This window comes from Pezoporus occidentalis, unplaced genomic scaffold (genome assembly GCF_034315485.1).
Source record: "Pezoporus occidentalis ecotype Australia unplaced genomic scaffold, CSIRO_AGI_Poc_V1 ctg403, whole genome shotgun sequence".
Lineage (NCBI taxonomy): Eukaryota > Metazoa > Chordata > Aves > Psittaciformes > Psittacidae > Pezoporus > Pezoporus occidentalis.
This window is the reverse complement of record NW_026915729.1, coordinates 61,709-80,405: the sequence shown is the minus strand read 5'-3', so window position 1 is coordinate 80,405 and position 18,697 is coordinate 61,709. Positions and strand designations below refer to the sequence as shown.

The 18,697-nt window shown below is 53.1% G+C and overlaps 2 protein-coding genes across 6 annotated transcripts in view; both read left to right on the top strand.

The window, feature by feature from the left end:
- SCARA5 (scavenger receptor class A member 5) overlaps positions 1-6,356 on the top strand; it is a 36,177-nt gene extending 29,821 nt beyond the window's left edge. For 2 of the 5 annotated variants that reach the window (XM_062633796.1, XM_062633793.1), the window contains exons 8-9: positions 4,302-4,499; positions 6,090-6,356. In XM_062633796.1, coding sequence (XP_062489780.1) covers positions 4,302-4,499; positions 6,090-6,226 — 335 coding nt within the window. In that variant the 3' untranslated portion in view covers positions 6,227-6,356. Of the gene's footprint in view, positions 1-4,298; positions 4,500-6,089 lie in introns of all 5 variants that reach the window. The other 3 variants (XM_062633794.1, XM_062633797.1, XM_062633795.1) reach the window with 3 other exon arrangements.
- Positions 6,357-8,359: 2,003 nt separating this feature from the next.
- Positions 8,360-18,579, top strand: PBK (PDZ binding kinase). The gene is made up of 7 exons (XM_062633792.1): positions 8,360-8,444; positions 8,736-8,826; positions 9,825-9,967; positions 12,551-12,720; positions 13,556-13,685; positions 15,419-15,595; positions 18,026-18,579. Exons 1-7 carry the CDS (start codon positions 8,393-8,395, stop codon positions 18,223-18,225), a joined length of 963 nt encoding a protein of 320 aa, XP_062489776.1. The 5' UTR covers positions 8,360-8,392; the 3' UTR covers positions 18,226-18,579.
- Positions 18,580-18,697: the final 118 nt, after the last annotated feature.

The following is an 18,697-nucleotide window of genomic DNA, read 5'->3' as shown; positions in this document are numbered from 1 at the left end:
TAGAGCTGGCAGCAAGAGGAGCAGAGATCCATAAGGACGTATCTCTTCCACCACTTCCCCATGCCAGGATTGGCCCCAGGAAGTGGTTTTCCAGGGCTTCAAGATGGAAACACCCATTTGGATGAAGGCACCTGGGCCACACTGTGAGGCTGTGTGGCACCAACCACAGCTGTGCTATTGCTTTGGGATTCCCTCTGGGGCCAAGACCTGCACTTGCACACCAATCGCCAGCATTGGTCTTCTGGGTTGGCAAGCCAAGAAATGCATGGGAATGAGCCTGGGGCTGGATCCTGCCCATCCTCTGCTGTGCTGTGACTATGCCCTGCAGGGAGCTCATCCCTGAGACCTCTGGGGTTACTGATGGTTTCCTCCAAGCTTTGGACATCCCTCCCGCCACCCAAAAGCATCCTTCCCACATCAGGCACCCATGCAGGGGCTCTAGGTCCCTGCCACCAGCCACAGCGTCCCCCAGATGGTGCCAAGCAGAGTAAGGATGCAGCAGGGTTAGAAGAGGAGCAGCAGGAGAGGCAGCTGGGGAGCAGGAAGCACCAAGGTGGGATGCATGATTCACCAGCACCCCAGCAAGGACCAAGGACCCCAGCCCCGTCCAGCCACTGCTTGGTGAGCAAGTGCAGCTGGTATGCAGCTGCAGTATGGATGATTGCTGTTTAATTTCCTGTCGTACCCCACATCTACCCCTTGGAAACCTGATGTTTGTATCCATATTGCCAAACCAAAGGGAGAGGAGCAGGGCAGGGGCAGTGGGAGAGGGCGGTGGAGAGCCCAGGGAATCAGGGGCAGATGGTCTCCATTACCAGGGAGGAGATGATATCTCAGCCCAGCTGCAGAGAATCAGGCCCTTGTTTTCTCGGCCACTGGGAGTTATTTCTTCTCTCTAGCTCTTCCTTTCTTGTTTTGCTGGTTTTGGAGGCTGGGCAGGGAGGAGGTCGAGAGGTTTGGAAGTAATTGATGCAGCAAAACAAATGAACACACACAAGATGATGCTGTTGGGGATTGTTGGAGAGGGAATGGGCCAGGGAGTTGCTCTGGGGTGGACAGGGCCAGGCCACTTCACAGGCAGGGGGCTGCTGCAGGATGGGATGCTCACATCCTGCTCTGGAGCTGCAGCCTGGGAGAGCCTGATCCTGGGCAACCTTCTGCAGCATGAGATGGATAATCCACTCTGGTCCCCGGGCATCTCCCAAGGGTTATTCCATCCTGCTGGGGCCAGGAACCAAGCACAGCCCCAAGCTCATGAGCATCAAAACAGCCCTGGGCTGGGGATGTCACAGGCAACTGGCACTGGTTTGGGAGGAGACTTCTGGGGCTTATTAGTTTTTATTAGCCCGCTAAGTGATGCTTGTTGTGGGCTAAGTGGAAGGGTTGTGGCCAGGACTTGTGGCTGAGCTCTGTGGCTTTATTAGCAGCCCTCACCCTGTTGATTAATGGGAACATCCCAGTCCCGCCTGGATCTGTGCCTTGATTGCACATCTCCTCCCCTCCTCGAGGAAGCAGTTGTCTTCCAGCACGCACAGGCTCTGATGAGCATCCAGCAAAGAGCTGGGCTGAAGGCAGGCTTGCAGGGGGAGGAATGAAGACTCGGGGATAACCAACTGGCTTGAGCTGGAGATATGGAGCTGGACAGGATGAGCAACCAGCTGATGCTGGATATAGGGAGCTGGTTTTGGATCAACAGTCACCTGCCTGTTCCCCAGTGAATGTGGGCAGCTCTGGAGGCTGAGATGGATGGTTCTACAGAGAGGATTATGCCTGTTGAGGGGCTCCATGCCCTATTTAGCTATTGCTTTCTTTAGCCATCACAGACATCCAGGGAAGGATCCCCTGCTCTGGGATGCTCCAGGTTTCAAAGAGGGACAATGGTTCCAAAGCCAAGTCATTTCCTGGGGCAGGGAGAGCAGGAAGGCCCAGAGACCTCTCATATGCCACAATGCTGGTGGCAGGGGTCACTGAACACATGGAGCCAGGAAGGTGACACTGAAGGATTACCACATTGAACCAAGTGGTGGATGAAAAATGCTGAGCCCTGGGTCTCCCTAGCCAGGACCTTGGGTTTCCCTGGTTGCATCCCTCCACTAGCTCACCCAGAGCAGGGAGGTTGGGCTGGCTCCCTAGCAGGAGACACTGGTGTTGGACCCGGTGCAAGCTTGGTTTGGCAGGAGCAGCTCCCCTGGTAGCGTCCAGAGCTGTGGTGCATGTGTTCAACTCAGAAGAGTCACTTCATCCAACCCTCAGATGACACCATCCCTGGGCTCAGCCAAGGCAGGTGCCTTGGCAAACCTCCTCAATGGCTGGGAGGAGACACCCATCCCAAATAGCAGGGGCTGGTGGAAGGACACAGCCGACAGCATCCCAAAAGCCCCTCTGCTGAGATGTGATGTTTATGGCAGGGCTGTGGACCATATCAGTGAGATGGATCAGGAACAGCATGAGATGTTTCCTGGCTCCTCAGTGAACCCGATGTTCTGCCCATATCCAGCAAAACATGCTCAGGGTTTCCAGATCCTTTCTTGAACCTGATTCTGAGCAGGTCCTGGAAATGGGAGATCAGCCAGTGCCGAAGCCACACAAGGACTGCTCTTTCTGGAGGTCACTGGAAGAGGTGGCCCTAATCCCACTGGGAGCAAGCCAGGGAAAACCCAGAGCCCAAAACATGCAGGTCCCAGCCAACCGGCAATGCCAAAACCCATTGGATCTCTGTGCAGCAGGTCCCAAACACTGCTCTGGTCTCTAAACATCCCCTTAACCCTGCACCTCCCAGCCCTGAGAGCCTGGGACCCTGTTTCATCCACCTTGGCCAGCCCCACGGTCACCAGTTTGGGTGGCGAAGGTGCCTGAAGAGACCTGAGCCAAGCGTGACTGCCTGCAGCATCCCACCACTGTGGAGTTAAAGCAGAGGTTGGATCAGTGGCAGATTTTACCCACCTCTTTGCAGCTCCCCCTGCAATGGTCATCTCTTGGTGACGTGAAGACCTTTTGGGTTCATCGCCTGAGAACCTGCCATGGTCCATGTGCTGGCAAAATCACAGATGAGGTTTTGGTGTCTCTTACACTGCTGGGACTTTGGTGGTGGCTGTGGTTGAGGTGGGTTTGTGGCGTTGAAGCCCCTGACACCCTCTCCACAGGGATGAGCATGGGATGTAGAGGATGGTCACGAAGGAGAAGGCTTCAGTCTGCCTGGAAATGCCCCCAAATCCTATTTATCTTCGCATTTGAGAAGAAATGTCATCGAGCATTTCCAGTGGGAATGTGTGTTTTGATCGGGGAAAAGAAAACCAAATCCAAGCCCTGGCTTTGGGAAAATGTCTTTGAATATAAATCCCTGAACATCTGCAGAACAACCTTGTTTGGGGGAGCCTAACTCCACCCTCAGCTGCTGCCCCAGCCCTTGGTGAGTCACAGAGCGAGCCCAGCTGCCTAACAGCAATTTTCTCCATCTGACCCCTTTCTCATCCCAAATAAGAGGGTGTGTGGCATGTTCTTTGCTGGGTTTCTTTGGCTTGGGGTGGAGGAAGAGCCATAGTGGTTTGGTTTTGGTGCTGAGCTCCTCAGTCATTCTCCTGTCAGATAAACCATCTCCCCATCCTTCTCCCTGGCTGAAGGATGAAGGGATGCTGGTCTCACCTAGCAGGAGGGTGGTGATGGGGGGAGGAAGGCTCAGCAGCCACAGGAAGGCAACTGGCAGCAGAGGGAGCAATGCCACGATGGGGAGGAGGACAAGCCATGTCCCTCCACTCCAGTGCAGCATTTCAGACCAATGTGAACATCCCCTCACCATTCCCTCAAGCATGAAGTCAGGGTCCACCCAGGCAGCGTGGACTTGGGCTGGGGTTCTGCTTCCAGGCTGGAAGAGCTTCCTCATCACTTGCCATCCCCTTTCACAGTCCCTTTTGGAAACTTTGTGCCTGGGTTTGCTGGCATCTCACTCCTCCCCTCGGTTGCTCAGAGGTTTCTTCGCACGCCTGAGCTGTCTCCATGTGGACCTTAATGGCTTCAGGATTGATGCTTGCTCAGTACCTGCCCTCCCTGCAGCACTTTGAGGCTGCCAACAGCTTTCCCACCTTGGCAAGACCATTGCAAGGCTCATCCACCTTGAGCAAAACCCTGGGTTTGGTGGGACCCCTTCAGCACTATGCTCAATAGGGGTGCTGTGTCCCCAGGTCTCCTGGAAGTGCATCACCCCATGCTTTGTGCAGCTGCATGCATCATGGAGAGGGCACATCACCCACACATGGTGGGTGAGATGCCACCATGCCCCCTCTGACCTCTCTCTCTGCTTCCAGCAGCAGCAGCCGAGGAGGGGATGATCCGGCTGGTGAACGGCTCCGGCTCCCACGAGGGAAGGGTGGAAGTCTTCTATGACCGGCGCTGGGGCACGGTGTGTGACGACGGCTGGGACAAGAAGGATGGAGACGTGGTGTGCCGGATGCTGGGCTTCCGAGGCGCCGAGGAGGTGTACCGCATGGCCCGCTTCGGCCAAGGTATGACCCACCTCTCCCCACACCTCACCCAGCATAGATACCTGGGGCCAGCCTATACATAAACCAGAGACCCTCCCAGAATGACCCTTGAGGCATCCAGCAGGTCCTCTACAAGCGGGACATGGGCTGTGGTGATCCAAATAGCTTCAGTCTGGTTTATTCAGTACTGGGTGTCTGGCTGTTGTTTTTGAAGGAAGCTTCATGCTTTTCATCCGGATGTGACTGTTGAGAGCTGCTTTCTTTTTAGAATACAACCAAAGAAAAGCTTTTAAAAGCAGAGGGAAAATGCCAGGAATGCTCTGGTGGGTGGAGGGGTGGCCTTTGGCCCCAAACTGTTGGGTTGGGGTGTTTCGCCCAAGTCAGATCCCCTTCCACATATGCCTTTTAATACTTGAGTTGCCTTCTTTCCAATGGCTCGGGGCTGCCAAGGAGATGGTTCACCCCAAAAGCAGGTAGCCACCACGGCCATCAGCTAGCCATGACCATGCTGGTTGATCAGACCTGTTCTGTGAGGGCAGCTGGACCCCTCCAAGAGTTGGTGTCCTTCACACCAGGCTTGGTAGACCCCAGAGCTTGTTTCAGCATGGCCTGCACATGTGCTTCATCACCCTCACAGGGAAGAACTTCTTCCTAAGATCTCATCTCACTCTCCCCTCTGTCAGTTTAAAGCCATTCCCCCTTGTCCTGTCCCTACAGGCCCTTGTCAAAAGCCCCTCTCCAGATTTCTTGTAGCCCTTTTAGGCACTGGAAGCTGCTCTAAGGTCTCTGCAGAGCCTTCTCCATACTCAACAAGCCCAGCATTCTCAGCCTGTCTCCATAGGATTTCTTCCCTGTGAGGGGGGTGAGTGCCCCATCCCAGAGGCAGTGACCCCATCCCAGAGCAGTGGCAATGGTGAATCAGGATGTGTCAGGACATTTCATGCTTACCAAGGAGAAAAACTGGGATGCAAAGCATAAAATTATGAATCAATATTTACTCCTAAATATGGGGTGTCCCAGCTGAATCCGGGCATCTAAAGGTAGATGTAAATGTAAATGGGGTTGTTCTCCCTTTTCAGTGCTCAGGTACAGCACAACTGGGATAAAGGCCTACACACGTTTCTCTCATTAGTAATCACAGGAAAAACCTGAAAAGCAGCTCTAGTTTTGCAGCATTTTTGATGCTTGTCTGTTGATCCACACATCCCCAGAGCCGATCTTGCCTGAGTTCCTGGCCTCCAACACGAGACTCCTCTGGGAGGGTCTCCATGCAATGCTGAGTGAGCTACAGGATGCTGCCATCATCTTGGCTGTCCAGGGGCATCTTTTCTTCTCTATGGGCAGATTGAATCTTCCAAGTAGCCAGATCCTTATTTCCAGACCTTTTCATTCAAGCATACTTAATACATGTTACTATAAAGAAGGATCGATATCATAGGTGAGGGAGTGAATTTTCCTAACAGATGAACCCTTTTGTTTCAGAATGGCTTGAATTATGTTTGCTTTAGCCTAATTGTTTAGGTGATGAGGTGATGCACATGGAGGGGATCCACCAACATGCTGAGGCCGGTGCTGGTGCCAATGACACTGACCGGGTCCCTGTCTTTGCAGGCACGGGGAGGATTTGGATGGACGACGTCTCCTGCAAGGGGACAGAGGACAGCCTTCTGCGCTGCAGCTTCTCCAGCTGGGGCAAGACCAACTGCGGCCACGCCGAGGACGCTGGTGTGAAATGCCTGACACCGTGATGGGGGGGACAGGGACACCCCCGGCCTGGCTGCGGGGGTTCCAAGAGGCTCAGCCCTCCCCACAGCCTCCCCTGTGCTTCCTGAAATGGGTTTATTATTAGAGAAATAAATGCCTTTTTATTATTCTCTACCGTGCTGCTGCAGCCGTGCCTGGGGGGGTCACAGTGTGATGGGGCTGCGGGGAGGGATGCATGGGGGAATCATAACTACAGACCCTGAGACGGGCTCAGCCCTGGTTCAAGAAGCCCCTGCAGCTGAGTGGGGGTACAGAGCCCCCACCAACAGAGACACCCTCCCCTCAGGGATTGCAGTCCCCCAGGTACACCCCCAAGGACTTGGGGACCTGTAGACCCCCCCCCCCCCAAAGAGGGGGACCCCCAGAGACAGCCCTGACCCCCGCCACAGCCTGGGGCTTGATTCGGAGAAAACTCCAGGAATGAACTCGCCGACAGTTTCAAGCTGACAAGGAGGTACTCTTTATTGCGGCGCCGGGAGACACGGGGATAGCTCCTCCTAACGCGTGTCCCCGTATTGCTATACAGGCGAACCTTGTACATGAGGCTGCACATGAATTACATCATTTTCCAGAACGTTTCCCCCGTGCATACAAAAACGTGGCGGTGGTCTTTAAGGGTCCTTTACTTTTCCAGCAACCTTCGTAGCTTCTGGCAGTCTTTGAAGCACCAGCTAAATTAGCATTACAGACATAGCAATGGTCCTCTCCTTCTGCTTACCAGTTAGTTTAACTGCTCCCACCCTAGACATCTGCTAGTCCCAGATACTCCCCATCCCCAGGTCCGGTTTTTCTAGTCTGCTTTTCATACACCTTTTGTGCTAAGATCCTAAGGACCTGAACCTGCGTCAGCTACCTTCAAGCACCGCGGTTATTTTCCATTACAAAGCCACCAAACTTAACGTTACCTAGAACTGACTGCACCGTGCTTTTGTGCCTCCCCGTCTCAGGCTCCAACACAGACCCTCCCCGGGAAGTTTCGGCAATGCCATGGGGACCCCCTCAATGGCTCACGGATCTCATTGAGACCCTCCCGTATGGGCTGAGGACCTCACAGAGACCCCACCTAAGGGCTTGGGGACCCCAGAGACCCCCACCCCCCAAGGGCTTGGAACCCCATAGGCACCCCCGAAGGGCTTGGGACCCCACAGAATCCCCCCAAACACCCCGGTGCTCTCTCCGATCCCCCCCCCCCTCCCCCAGGCCTTGGGGACCCCCATGAACCCCCCAAAACCACTTGGGGACCTTCGCTCTCCCCCCTCCGCGTTCCGGCGAGCTTTGTCCGCCCGCGGCCGCCGTAGCGGGGAGGTGGCGGGCGGTTTCGCGCGCGCAGGATTCAAACGGCGGTGACGCCAGCGGCAGGTAACGGCGGAGCGGGGTCGGTCTGTGGGTCCCGGTCCCGGTGTGGGTCCCGGTGTGGGTCCCGGTGTCGGTCCCGGTCCCGGTCCCGGTGTCGGTGCGGGGCTGCGGGGCTGCTCCGGCCCCTCCTCACCGCGGCGGGGTCCAGCAGACCCGGCCGTGCACCTCCCCTCGCCCCTGAGGTGGGGCCCGGGAGTCGCGTCCCCTCCATCCCGATTTGGGACCCCCTCTAACAGCACCCATCAGTGCTCCCCTGTCCCCCTCCTACCTGGAGCCCCGCTCACCCTGGAGGTGAGACCCCCAGTCCCGTCCTGTTGGGGGGATGCTTCATACACCCCCAGCTCCCTCCTTTGGTGCTACATCCCGTGCTGGTTCCTTTAGGACACCCATCCCGGGCTCTTGCCTCGCTTCTGAGCCACCCCAGCCCTGTTGCAGGGTTCACCCCACCTCTGCAGGCCAGCCCCGGGGTGATGAGCCCCGCAGGGATGCAGCGCTGACAAGGGAGGGAGCCCATGGAGCTGGGCGTGCAGGGAGGCACATCCCTGCTGAGGGGAGCCGTGAGAAGCCAAACGAGCGTCCCAACAGGTGTTATTTGTCTAACTTATGTCCTTTAACCATTGCGGTACCTGTAGTGTCCCTGTAACGTCCCATTGCGGTACCTGTAGCGCCCCTGCCTGGGTTAGGGCTAGAGTCCCGACAGCTTGTGCTCCCAGGCCCTTCCATGGGGTTCCTCCTGCGTTCCAGGGGTGGAGATATAACAAAAGCCTCTCCTGTGTTGTAGGGATCAGGCTTGCATGATGGAAGCCTTCGGGTCTCAAAATAAACTGCTCCAGAGGGAGAAACCAGGTGAGTTTTGTTGAGGTGTGTGCCTTGTTTCTAGAGGGGCTGGTGAAGAAACAGAGTGTATGTGGGTTAACCTGGGCTGCTGCCACTTGCTCTCTTCTTCCCAGTAGGATGGGGGGGAGAATCGGGAGGGTAACAGTGAGAAAACTGATGAGTTGAGATAAAACTGGCATAATTGGTGAAGAAAAATGATTAAAGGCAGCTCAGGAATCCACTCGCTGCCTCCATCCCAGCCAAGCTGCTCTGATCTGCTGCATGGGGTCACTCATGGGGCTGGGTTTCTTTTCTTTTTAGATGTGGGGCCAGTTTCTGTCACTATTCCAGCCTCCCCCTTCATGCAGAAGCTTGGATACGGCACTGGGGTCAACGTCTACCTGATGAAAAGGTACTTGTGAGAGCACAGCGTGAGGTGGTGCTTGGAAATGGGGCTTGGCATCTTTTCCCCTTAGAAAAATAGAACCACAGAACCACAGAATGGTCTGGGTTGGAAGGGACCTTAAAGCTCATCCACTTCCAGTGCCCTGTCACAGGCAGGGACACCTTCCACTAGGCCAGGTTGCTTCAAGCCCCATCCAACCTGGCCTTGAACACTGCCAGGGATGGGGCAGCCACAGCTTCTCTGGGCAACCTGGGCCAGGGCCTCAGCACCCTCACAGGGAACAACTTCTGCCTAAGATCTCATCTCAATCTCCCTTCTGTCAGGTTAAAGCCATTCCCCCTTGTCCTGTCCCTACAGGCCCTTGTCCAAAGCCCCTCTCCAGCTTTCTTGTCAGCCCCTTTAGGCACTGGAAGCTGCTCTAAGGTCTCCCTTGAGTCTTTTCTTCTCCAGGCTGAACAAGCCCAGCTCTGCCAGCCTGTTTCCATAGCAGAGGTGCTCCAGCCCTCGGGGCATTGGCCTTCCTATACTGCCTGCACCCCTTCAACTGGGCATGTTGTCGAGGAAGGCGGGTGGGATTTACAGCTGTCCCATGTGTGCTGGAGGTGTTGGTGCTGAGTAGGAGTCCACTGTTTTGGGGTAATCCCTTCAGCCTTTCCCTGGAAATCATGTGCTGGGTCCATTCCTGTTTGCCGTGGCCTGCTGGGCAGCTGCCTCCCTCCCTGAGCCGCTGCTCCTCCACCAGAAATTGTGACTCAATACAAATCTCCTTTTTTAAGACAACTGGAAACTCACTGGAGGAGCACTGTGGATGGGGCAGGGGTTGCACACACGTCTGCAGTGTGCACATTGGCAAGCTTTCATTTATTTCAGCATTGTTCTTTATTCATTCCACAAAATAAATGCAGATGCTCTCCAAAAGAGTTCCTCAGTGACCTATGTGAGCTTCAACCACGGTGCTGCTTACCAGTGGGGTGGTTCTGAGCCATGTGGGTTTTCCCATGCAGATCTCCCAGAGGCTTGTCTCACTCCCCATGGGCTGTGAAGAAAATCAATTCCAAATGCAACAGCAGCCAGCAAAGCATCTATCAGCAGAGACTGAAGGAGGAAGCCAAGATCTTAGAGAACCTCCAGCACCCCAACATTGTGGGTGAGTTTCCAACGCAGCTTGTGTTGCTTGAATTGCAATTTGAGCCATTGGAGCTGATTCAGGAGCCAGGTGATGTAACACGAGGTGGCTGCAGGGTTTCTCTGGGCTTCTTTCACACCAAGGGCTGTGGGTTCTAGATAAGAGCAGAAATTAAACACAGACTAAAGCAGCTCCACTGCTGACCTGGGCAGCATGTTCCAGCACTTGACAACCCTTTAGGGAAGAAATTTTTCCTAATATCCAATCTAAACCTCCCCTGGTGCAACTTGAGGCTGTTTTCTCTTGTCCTGTTGCTTGTTACCTGGGAGAAGAAACCAGCCCCATCTCTGTACAAGCTCCTGTCAGGTAGTTTTAGAGTGCAAAGTGAGCCTCCTTTTCTCCAGACTAAGCATCCCCTGGTCCCTCAGCTGCTTTTCATAAAACTTGTGCTCCAGACCCTTCACCATCTCCACTGCCCTTCTTTGGACCCACTCCAGCACCTCAATGTCTTTTTTTTATGAGAAACTCAACACGATACAACAGTGTGAGCTTGCAGCCCAGAAACCAACTGTATCCTGGGCTGCATCACCAGCAGTGTGACCAGCAGGTCAGGAGAGAGGATTCTCCTCCTCTGCTCCACTCTGGTGAGACCCCTCTTGGAGCCCTGTGTGCAGTTCTGCTGTCCTCAACATAACAAGGACATGGAGCTGTTGGAGCTAGTCCAGAGGAGGTCACGAGGATGATCAGGGGACTGGAGCACCTCCTGTAGGAAGACAGGCTGAGAAAGTTGGGGCTGTTCAGCCTGGAGAAGAGAAGGCTGTGTGGAGACCTCATAGCAGCCTTCCGGTATCTGAAGGGGGCCTACAAGGATACTGGGGAGGGACTCTTCATTAGGACAAGGGGTAATGGGTTTAAACAGGGGAAGTTTAGATTGGATGTAAGGAAGAAGTTCATTACTGTAAGGGTGGTGAGGCACTGGAATGGGTTGCCCACGGAAGCTGTGAATGCTCCATCCCTGGCAGTGTTCAAGGCCAGGTTGGACAGAGCCTTGGATGACATGGTTTAGTGTGAGGTATCCCTGCCCCATGGCAGGGGGTTGGAGCTAGATGATACGAAGGTCCTTCCCAACCCTAACTATTCTATGATTCTTGTAGTGAGGGGCCTAAAACTGAACACAGGATTCAAGATGTGGCTTCACCAGTGCCCAGTACAGGGAAACAGTCACTGCCCTTGTCCTGCCTTCCACACTTGCTGATAGAAGCCAGGGTGCTGTTGGCATGCACAGGCACTCTATCATGCTAGAGGGATGGTGAACACCCGAAGCTCTCTCTCTGAGCCAGTGCAGGAGAAAGGCAATGGGGTTTGCCCTAAAATGTGGTTTGTGGCACACCGTGGTGCACTGTTGCCTGTTGAGGTTTGCGTTGGTCACTGAGAGGTTGGTATCTCACAAGCTGATGCTGTGCAGAGGCTGCCCCGGAGCTGAGAGGTGTTTTGCTGCCAGCTTTGTACTGTGGGGCTGCTCCAGCATGGGGAGAGTCTACTTGTAACATGGCAAAGGATGGGTAACCCCTTTATGGTGTCTGGGATGGCTTCTGTGTGTGGAATGAGGCTCTGGGTCCCCCACTGCTGACACTTTTGTGAGGTGGCAGTTGAGGCTCTGTCATGCTCTTGGCTCTCAGTGATAGGAATATTTTGAGGAGCTGCTTTAGTCTGTGTTTAATTTCTGCTCTTATCTAAAATCTCTCGTGCCAGTCAGAACAGCTTCCTCTGACTTCATCCTTTTATTTGTTCTTTAAACTATCTCGGTACAGTCAGTTGTGCTAGCAATGCTGCGTGCAAGGAACTCTGTATCCCTAAACCAGCACGTCTTGCTTCTGCCAGGAATTCAAGAGCAGAGATAGGCTCAGCCTCTCACACTGCAAACATTTCACTGCTGCTTTTGAAAAAGGTGCCATAAATCAGTTATGGAATAACACTTCAGCTATGCCATTATGCAAGATGTTGCCATTTGTAACTCCACCCAAGAAGTATTGGTTACGGACAGGAGAAAAACACGGGAAGAGCCTTTACATGACTGTCCATATGCTCAAGCCTTGACCTTGTGAAATGGCCCCTGCAAGAGGAGAGCTTGGCTTTCCCAAAGGTTCCCCACCAGCCTTTCTCTTGGTCCTGTGGCTCCTTGTCTTTGAAATGGGCATGTTGGTCCTGCAGGTCTGCTGCTGCTCTCCTTTCTCCTTGTTGTCCACCCTGCAAAGGTGAGGGCAAACCTCCATGCCCTGGGCACAGGGTGCAAAGCTGACCAGGGAAGCAAGACAAGAGGTGCCTGTGGGCCCTCCTGGAGGAGGAAGCTCCTTTCCCTCAATGAGGCTTGTGGCTTGGGTCTGCGCAGGCCACTGTGGATGTTCTTGTGGCTTTGCCTTGCCATGTAAAGCTGCAAGCAGCTCCCCTGGGGAGTGAATTGGCTTGGGATGGGTTGCAGCATCTGGGAATGCACCAGGAAAGCACCTGGGCAGTAGCCCCAAATGCTTTGGCTCCATCGGGCCAGCAAGCATGCAGAAATGCCGGTGCCTGCATCGGCTCTTAACAAATGATCTTTGTTGGCAGGTTACCGCGCGTTCACCGAGGCCAACGATGGAAGCATGTGCCTGGCCATGGAGTATGGAGGAGAAAAATCACTCTGTGACTTAATTGAAGAAAGAAGTGCAAAACAGTTGGGCCCTTTCCCTGCTGACACTATCTTTAAAGTCGCTTTGAGCATGGCGAGGGGGCTGAAGGTATGTTTAATGTTCAACTGTAGCTGTTCTGTGTGGAATCGTACACACTGGGGACACTGGAAATATAAAGGGATTTGGTGTGCTGTGCCAGCAGATGGAGAGCAGATGCTTGGTGGTGTTTCTTTCACCAGGGTGCTGTACAGGGTGAAAACTGAATCCTGAGGCTTGAGACTGAATACAACGTGACATGCAACAAGAGGTTTTGTCATGAATGTTCTGCTGCCCTCCCTTGGGGCTACCCACTGTCCCAGCTTGCTAGCCAGGAGAGGAGGTTGGCTGCTGGCTCTTGCATCCTTATTGCCACCCCAGGCAGCTGCAGGGAGCTGGTTGTGGCACAGAAATTGGTTAACTGATGCCCATGGCTGCCAGCTGATGCCACTGAGGTTGTGTGTACAGGGAAAAGGTGGAGAAACGGAGACTAAACCACAGCATGGCTTCTGAGCCCCTCCTGGGCTGTGCCAGTGCTCAGGGTAAAAGCACAGGTGGCTGTGACAATGAGTCCTGTGCTATTCCTGCCAAGGACATGTAGCTCTAAGCTCCCAGGGTAACACAGACCCACACTTGGCCATCAGCTAATGCCTGTGTTTTGCACCTGCCCTCAAGGGCTTGTTGCTTGAGGTGCTTCTCACAGCCTTTCACTAAAAGTCAGCAGTATGCTGGGTGGAAGAAACTTCCTTGTAAGTGTTAAGGAAGGTGTTGACCCATCTGTGAGCTTAGTTTAAAGCTAAACACACTAAATATTGAAGAAGCTGGTGCTTTGTTGTCCAAATCCAATGGCACTTCCTGCCTCTCCACAGATGTAGGCGGGTGTTAACAGGTTCTCTCTGCCTCTTAGTATCTGCACAACGATAAGAAGCTGCTCCATGGAGATATCAAGTCTTCCAATGTGGTCATTAAAGGTGACTTTGAAGCCATCAAGATCTGTGATGTGGGAGTGTCCCTGCCCCTGGATGAGAACATGACTGGTAGGTTGGGCTTCAGGAAGGGGATCTGGATGCTTAGTGGCTGCTTGAGGTTGGCTCCAGGAGCAGAGGGAATGCAGTTGCCCTCCTGCGTCCATGGAGAGAAGAACTGGCAAGTTGTTCGCACCCCACATTGGGTGAAGGGGATATCTGGAAGGTCCAGCTTTAATTCTTCAGACCTGTGACGTCCATCTTGTGCCCTCCTGTGCCTGTACGTGGACACAGGATGCTGGCTCAGGCCCTGCTAGACTCAGCTGAGGAGATGCTCTTGCCAGAAAGCCAAGTAAATGAATCTTTCTCATAGGGCTAGAAGGAAGCGCAAGCCAAGTGTGAGTGTTATAAAGGCTTCATGTAAACGAGAAGCAGATGTCTAATGGCGTCGTGGCTTGGCTGTGAGCAGCGGGAATGTGTTTGGGTTAATTACAAGAATGCTTTTCTCTGCCGCTTTACACAGCGCTTGGGCCTGCAACAGCCTCGTAATTTATAAAGCTGCTCCATTAGATTTTTATTAGTGGCTCTTCCCTTTTATAAGGAGCGAGAGAGCGGGAAGCAGCGCCCAGCGTAATCTCCTGGAGAAGAGAGTGGCTCAAGTATCAGTTTCTGGGCTGGTTAAACAGGAAGAACTCCTTTCCACCCAGCCCTGATTTTGGCTTTGCCTCCTCATGGTCTTGAGGAGACAACGGGCACCAAACAACAGTCCCTGCCCAGGATTAAAGTGCAACAGCCCATTAAGCGTTGAAGGATTTTGGCATTTGCTTGTTGTTACAGGCAGGGCTTTGACAGTCTGCCCCAGGAGACAAAAGTTTCTTAAACAGCTTGAGATTGCCAATAGCTTGGGAGAGTGAGGAGAAATGTGGGACCTCCTCTTGGGAGTGGGGTGAAAAGGATTGGGTCAGAGATAGTGCTGCCTCTGTCAGGCTGAGAGCTGATTGCTTCAGCTCTCCCGAGGCAAATTAAAATCAAAGAGGCATTAAATTGAACAGCGATGAGAACTGGAGAAAACTGTGTCCAGCTCTGGGGCCCCTGACATAAGAAAGATGTAGAGCTGTTGGAAGGAGTACAGAGGAGGCCATGAAGAAGCTCCACAGGCTGGAGCATCTCTGCTACGGAGATAGGCTGAGAGGCTTTACAAGGGCCTGTAGGACAAGGGGGAATGGCTTTAACCTGACAAAGGGGAGATTGAGATGAGCTCTTAGGCAGAAGCTCTTCCCTGTGAGGGTGGTGAGGCCCTGGCACAGGTTGCCCAGAGAAGCTGTGGCTGCCCCATCCCTGGCAATGTTCAAGGCCAGGTGAAACAGGGCTTGGAGCAACCTGGTCTAGGGGAAGGTGTCCCTGCTCATGGTAGGGGGTTGGAATCAGATGAGTTTTGAGGTGGCTTCCAACCCAAACCATTTTGTGATCCTATATTAAGATGATGGTTCACTTCTTCTCTGCATGGCCTCAAACCTCACGGAGGTTTCTCTGCAGTTCCCAGCATGTGTTGCTGGGCCTGCAGTAGAGAAGCATGAGCCGCACTGGGTCTGGCACTTCTGCAGAGCATGATGCAGGGCAGGGGGAATTTGAGACTATGCAGGTGTGAAAGAAAAATGGGTTCAGGCTCACAGAATATCCTGCCCTGTGGCTTTGGCACACCTGAGCTAACTGACAGCCTAACTCCCTGCTGTGTGTTGAGCTGTGACTGCATCTCACAGTATTTGTGAGTCCTAGCAGACTTGAGCAGTGTCTTTTCCTTTCAGTAAGTGACCCTAACATGTACTACATTGGCACTGAGCCCTGGAAGCCCAAGGAAGCTCTGCAGGACGATGGCATCATCACCGACAAGGCTGACATCTTCCCTTTTGGGCTGACTCTCTGGGAAATGATGACCCTCTCTGTGCCCCACCTCAATCTGGGCGATGAGCCTGATGATGAAGGTTTGTTTCCATATCTTGCTGATGAGCAAATTCTGCTCCTAGGAATGCCTTCTCTGAGGAGGACTGATTTTTAGTGTGTGTGTTAGTATCCCCACAGTGCTAGGTCTCCCTCAGGTGCCATCTGAAGGGCTTTGCAGTCATCTGTCTGCGCCGTCTGCATCTCCCAGCCATGCTGGGGAGCTCACTGAGGAGTTTGCTGCAGCCCAGAGGTGCTCAGCACTACTCCAAGGCCACTTTCAACTTTGCTTAGGTTTTTAAATTCAAATGAGAAGTTGATAGATGATGGTAACTAATCATTGCAGACCAGCTGCTAGTCTTAACAGCTCACCTTGATCTTCAGCTGCTTGTCAGCACAGAGAGGTAGGCTTCAAAGATGTCCCTGAGCTGGAGGGCTGCTCCCCTGAGAGCTGTGTAGCTCTCTCAGCCATGCTCCAGCTCCGTCCCACATCCATGCAGCACAGGAGCAATCATCCAGGCTGTAGTTGTGTGGTGGGTGCTGTTGAAATGCCACTAAAATGATGTGGCCAGAAAATACCTAAAAATGACATCATGCTTGAAAGGGTACACAAGAATATTTGAGCCTTTTGGAAAAGAGAAACTAAACCAAATGTGCTGTGCCATGGCCAGTGTTAGGGTTGCAAATACCCTCTCAGCACTGAGAAAGCTTGGTGGAAGCAGGAGGAGTTACTTTGGGCACCTCCTATGTGCCCATGGGATTGGCCATAGAATTACAGAATCAATCATGTTGGAAAAGACCCTTAAGATCACTGAGTTCAACCATTAACCCAGCAATGCCAGGCCCACCACTAAACCATGTTCACAAGTTTTACACATCTTTTAAATACTCCCAAAGACAGTGACTCCACCACTGCCCTGAGCAGCCTGTTCCAGCACTTGAAAACCCTTTCAGGAAGAAATTTTTCCTAATACCCAGTCTAAACCTCCTGTGGTGCAACTTGAGCCAATTTCCTCTTGTTCTGTGACTTGTTACCTGGGAGACCAGCCTCCATCTTGTTACAACCTCCTTTCAGATAGCTGTAGAGTGAAAAAGTGCCCCCTAAACCCCCAATTCCCCAGACTGAACACCCCAGTTCCCTCAGCTGCTCCTTATCACACTTGTGCTTCAGACCCTTCACCAGCTTTGCTGCCCTTCCCTGGCCCTGCTCCATCACCTCAATGTGTAGTTAGGTGCCCAGAACTGAACACAGGATTCAAGGTGCAGCCTCACCAGTGCCAGTACAGGGGGATGGTCACTGCCTTGGCCCTCCTTGGCCACACTATTGCTGATACAGGCCAGGATGCCATTGGCCTTCTTGGAGACCCCCTTGTTCAGAGTTACACAGATCAGATTGGATGGGCAGAGGGTGCTATTGCTGCTTGCAGGCAGAGTTGCACACTGGAGCACCGCAAAACTAAAGAACTTACAGGCTGTGCTGGGAAAACTCCTCTTGCCAGAGCCTTCAGGCTGGCACAGCCCCACAGGCTGCCTTGTGTTTTCTAACTGTGTCCTCGGGCTGCAGAGCTTTTTCCCAGCCAGCTCTGCAGGGGTGACTCAGTTATTCTGCAGGGAGAAAGGGGATAGATGTGGCTTCAAAACATGTAATTTAAGCCAAACAGAAAGTAATGATGTATCCCAGGCAGTAATTATTGCTAACAGGAATAGCAAAGCTGACATGGAGGTCACATCCCGCTGCACACCTGCAAGGCCAAGACTTGGGGATACTGGTGGATAGAAAGCTAGACATGACCTGGCAGTGTGGGCTTGCAGCCCAGAAACCAACTGTGTCCTGGGCTGTATCAGCAGCAGCGTAACCAGCAGGTCGAGGGAGGGGATTTTCCCTCCCTGCTCCTCTCTAGTGAGATCCCCGTGCACTCCTGTGTCCAGCTCTGGAATCCCCAGCACGTTAAAGAAGGACGTGGAGCTGTTGGAGCAAATCCAGAGGAGGCAACAAAGATGCTCCAAGGGGTGGAACAGCTCTGCTATGGAGACAGGCTGAGAGAGCTGGGCTTGTTCAGCCTGGAGAAGAGAAGGCTCCAGGGAGAACTTAGAGCAGCTTCCAGTGCCTAAAGGGGCTGCCAAGAAAGCTGGAGAGGGGCTTTGGACAAGGGCCTGTAGGGACAGGACAAGAGGGAATGGCTTTAACCTGACAGAGGGGAGATTGAGATGAGATCTTAGGCAGAAGTTCTTCCCTGTGAGGGTGGTGAGGCCCTGGCCCAGGTTGCCCAGAGAAGCTGTGCCTGCCCCATCCCTGGCAGTGTTCAAGGCCAGGTTGGACACAGGGGCTTGTCGCAACCTGGTCTAGTGGAAGGTGTCCCTGCTTGTGGCAAGGGATTGGAAGTAGATGAGCTTTAAGGTTCCATCTAACCTTAACCCTTGTGTAATGGATGAGGGGGTGTAAAGCCTCATGACTTTGCCACCTTCTTGTCCAGATGAATCTTTCAACGAAGACTCCTTTGATGAGGAAGCATACTACAATGCCTTGGGAACACGCCCAGCCCTCAACATAGATGAGCTGGACTCATCCTACCAGCACATGATCGATCTCTTCTCTGTCTGCACCAGTGAGGACCCCAAGAAGCGTCCCTCAGCCGCATGCATCGTGGAAGTCCTGGAGGCGAGTCTGGCCTAGGGGTAAAAGCATCTGAGCTCCTAGTGCTCAGGGATTAAGTTAGAAGAAAGAGTAAGTGTACTCCTGCAGTGTTTATCCTTAGAGTATGTGAAAACTGTTCTATGTACTTAAACACAGAGCTTGAGCTCTTTAAATGCTAACCCCTGTTTTAAGGATGTCCTAGGCAACTGGGGCTCGCCCTGCTCTTAGAGCAATCCCCTCCCACATACAGTCAGGTCCCAAGTAAGCTAGATGCTCTGTGCAACAGTTTTCCTTTAATTGTTGTATTACAGATGTTTTCAAACCCTTCTCCCCATCTATGTTGAATTAACAGTTCTGTGACTAAGATGTTAATAATAAATGTATTTTAGTTTATCTCAGGTGAAAGGGGTGTTTTCTCTCTCTTAAGGAGCACATGTGTGACTCTACCAGGTATGTACAAGCTTTGGAGGGCTGTTGTGTAATGTATTTGTGCTCCTGAGGTGGTTGGGGG

Coding starts and splice junctions, on each gene's coding strand:
- PBK (XM_062633792.1), top strand. CDS start 8,393: ATGATGGAAGCCTTCGGGTCTCAAAATAAACTGCTCCAGAGGGAGAAA. Junction 8,445..8,735: donor GCTCCAGAGGGAGAAACCAG/GTGAGTTTTGTT, acceptor TTTTCTTTTTAG/ATGTGGGGCCAGTTTCTGTC. Junction 15,596..18,025: donor CGATGAGCCTGATGATGAAG/GTTTGTTTCCAT, acceptor CTTCTTGTCCAG/ATGAATCTTTCAACGAAGAC.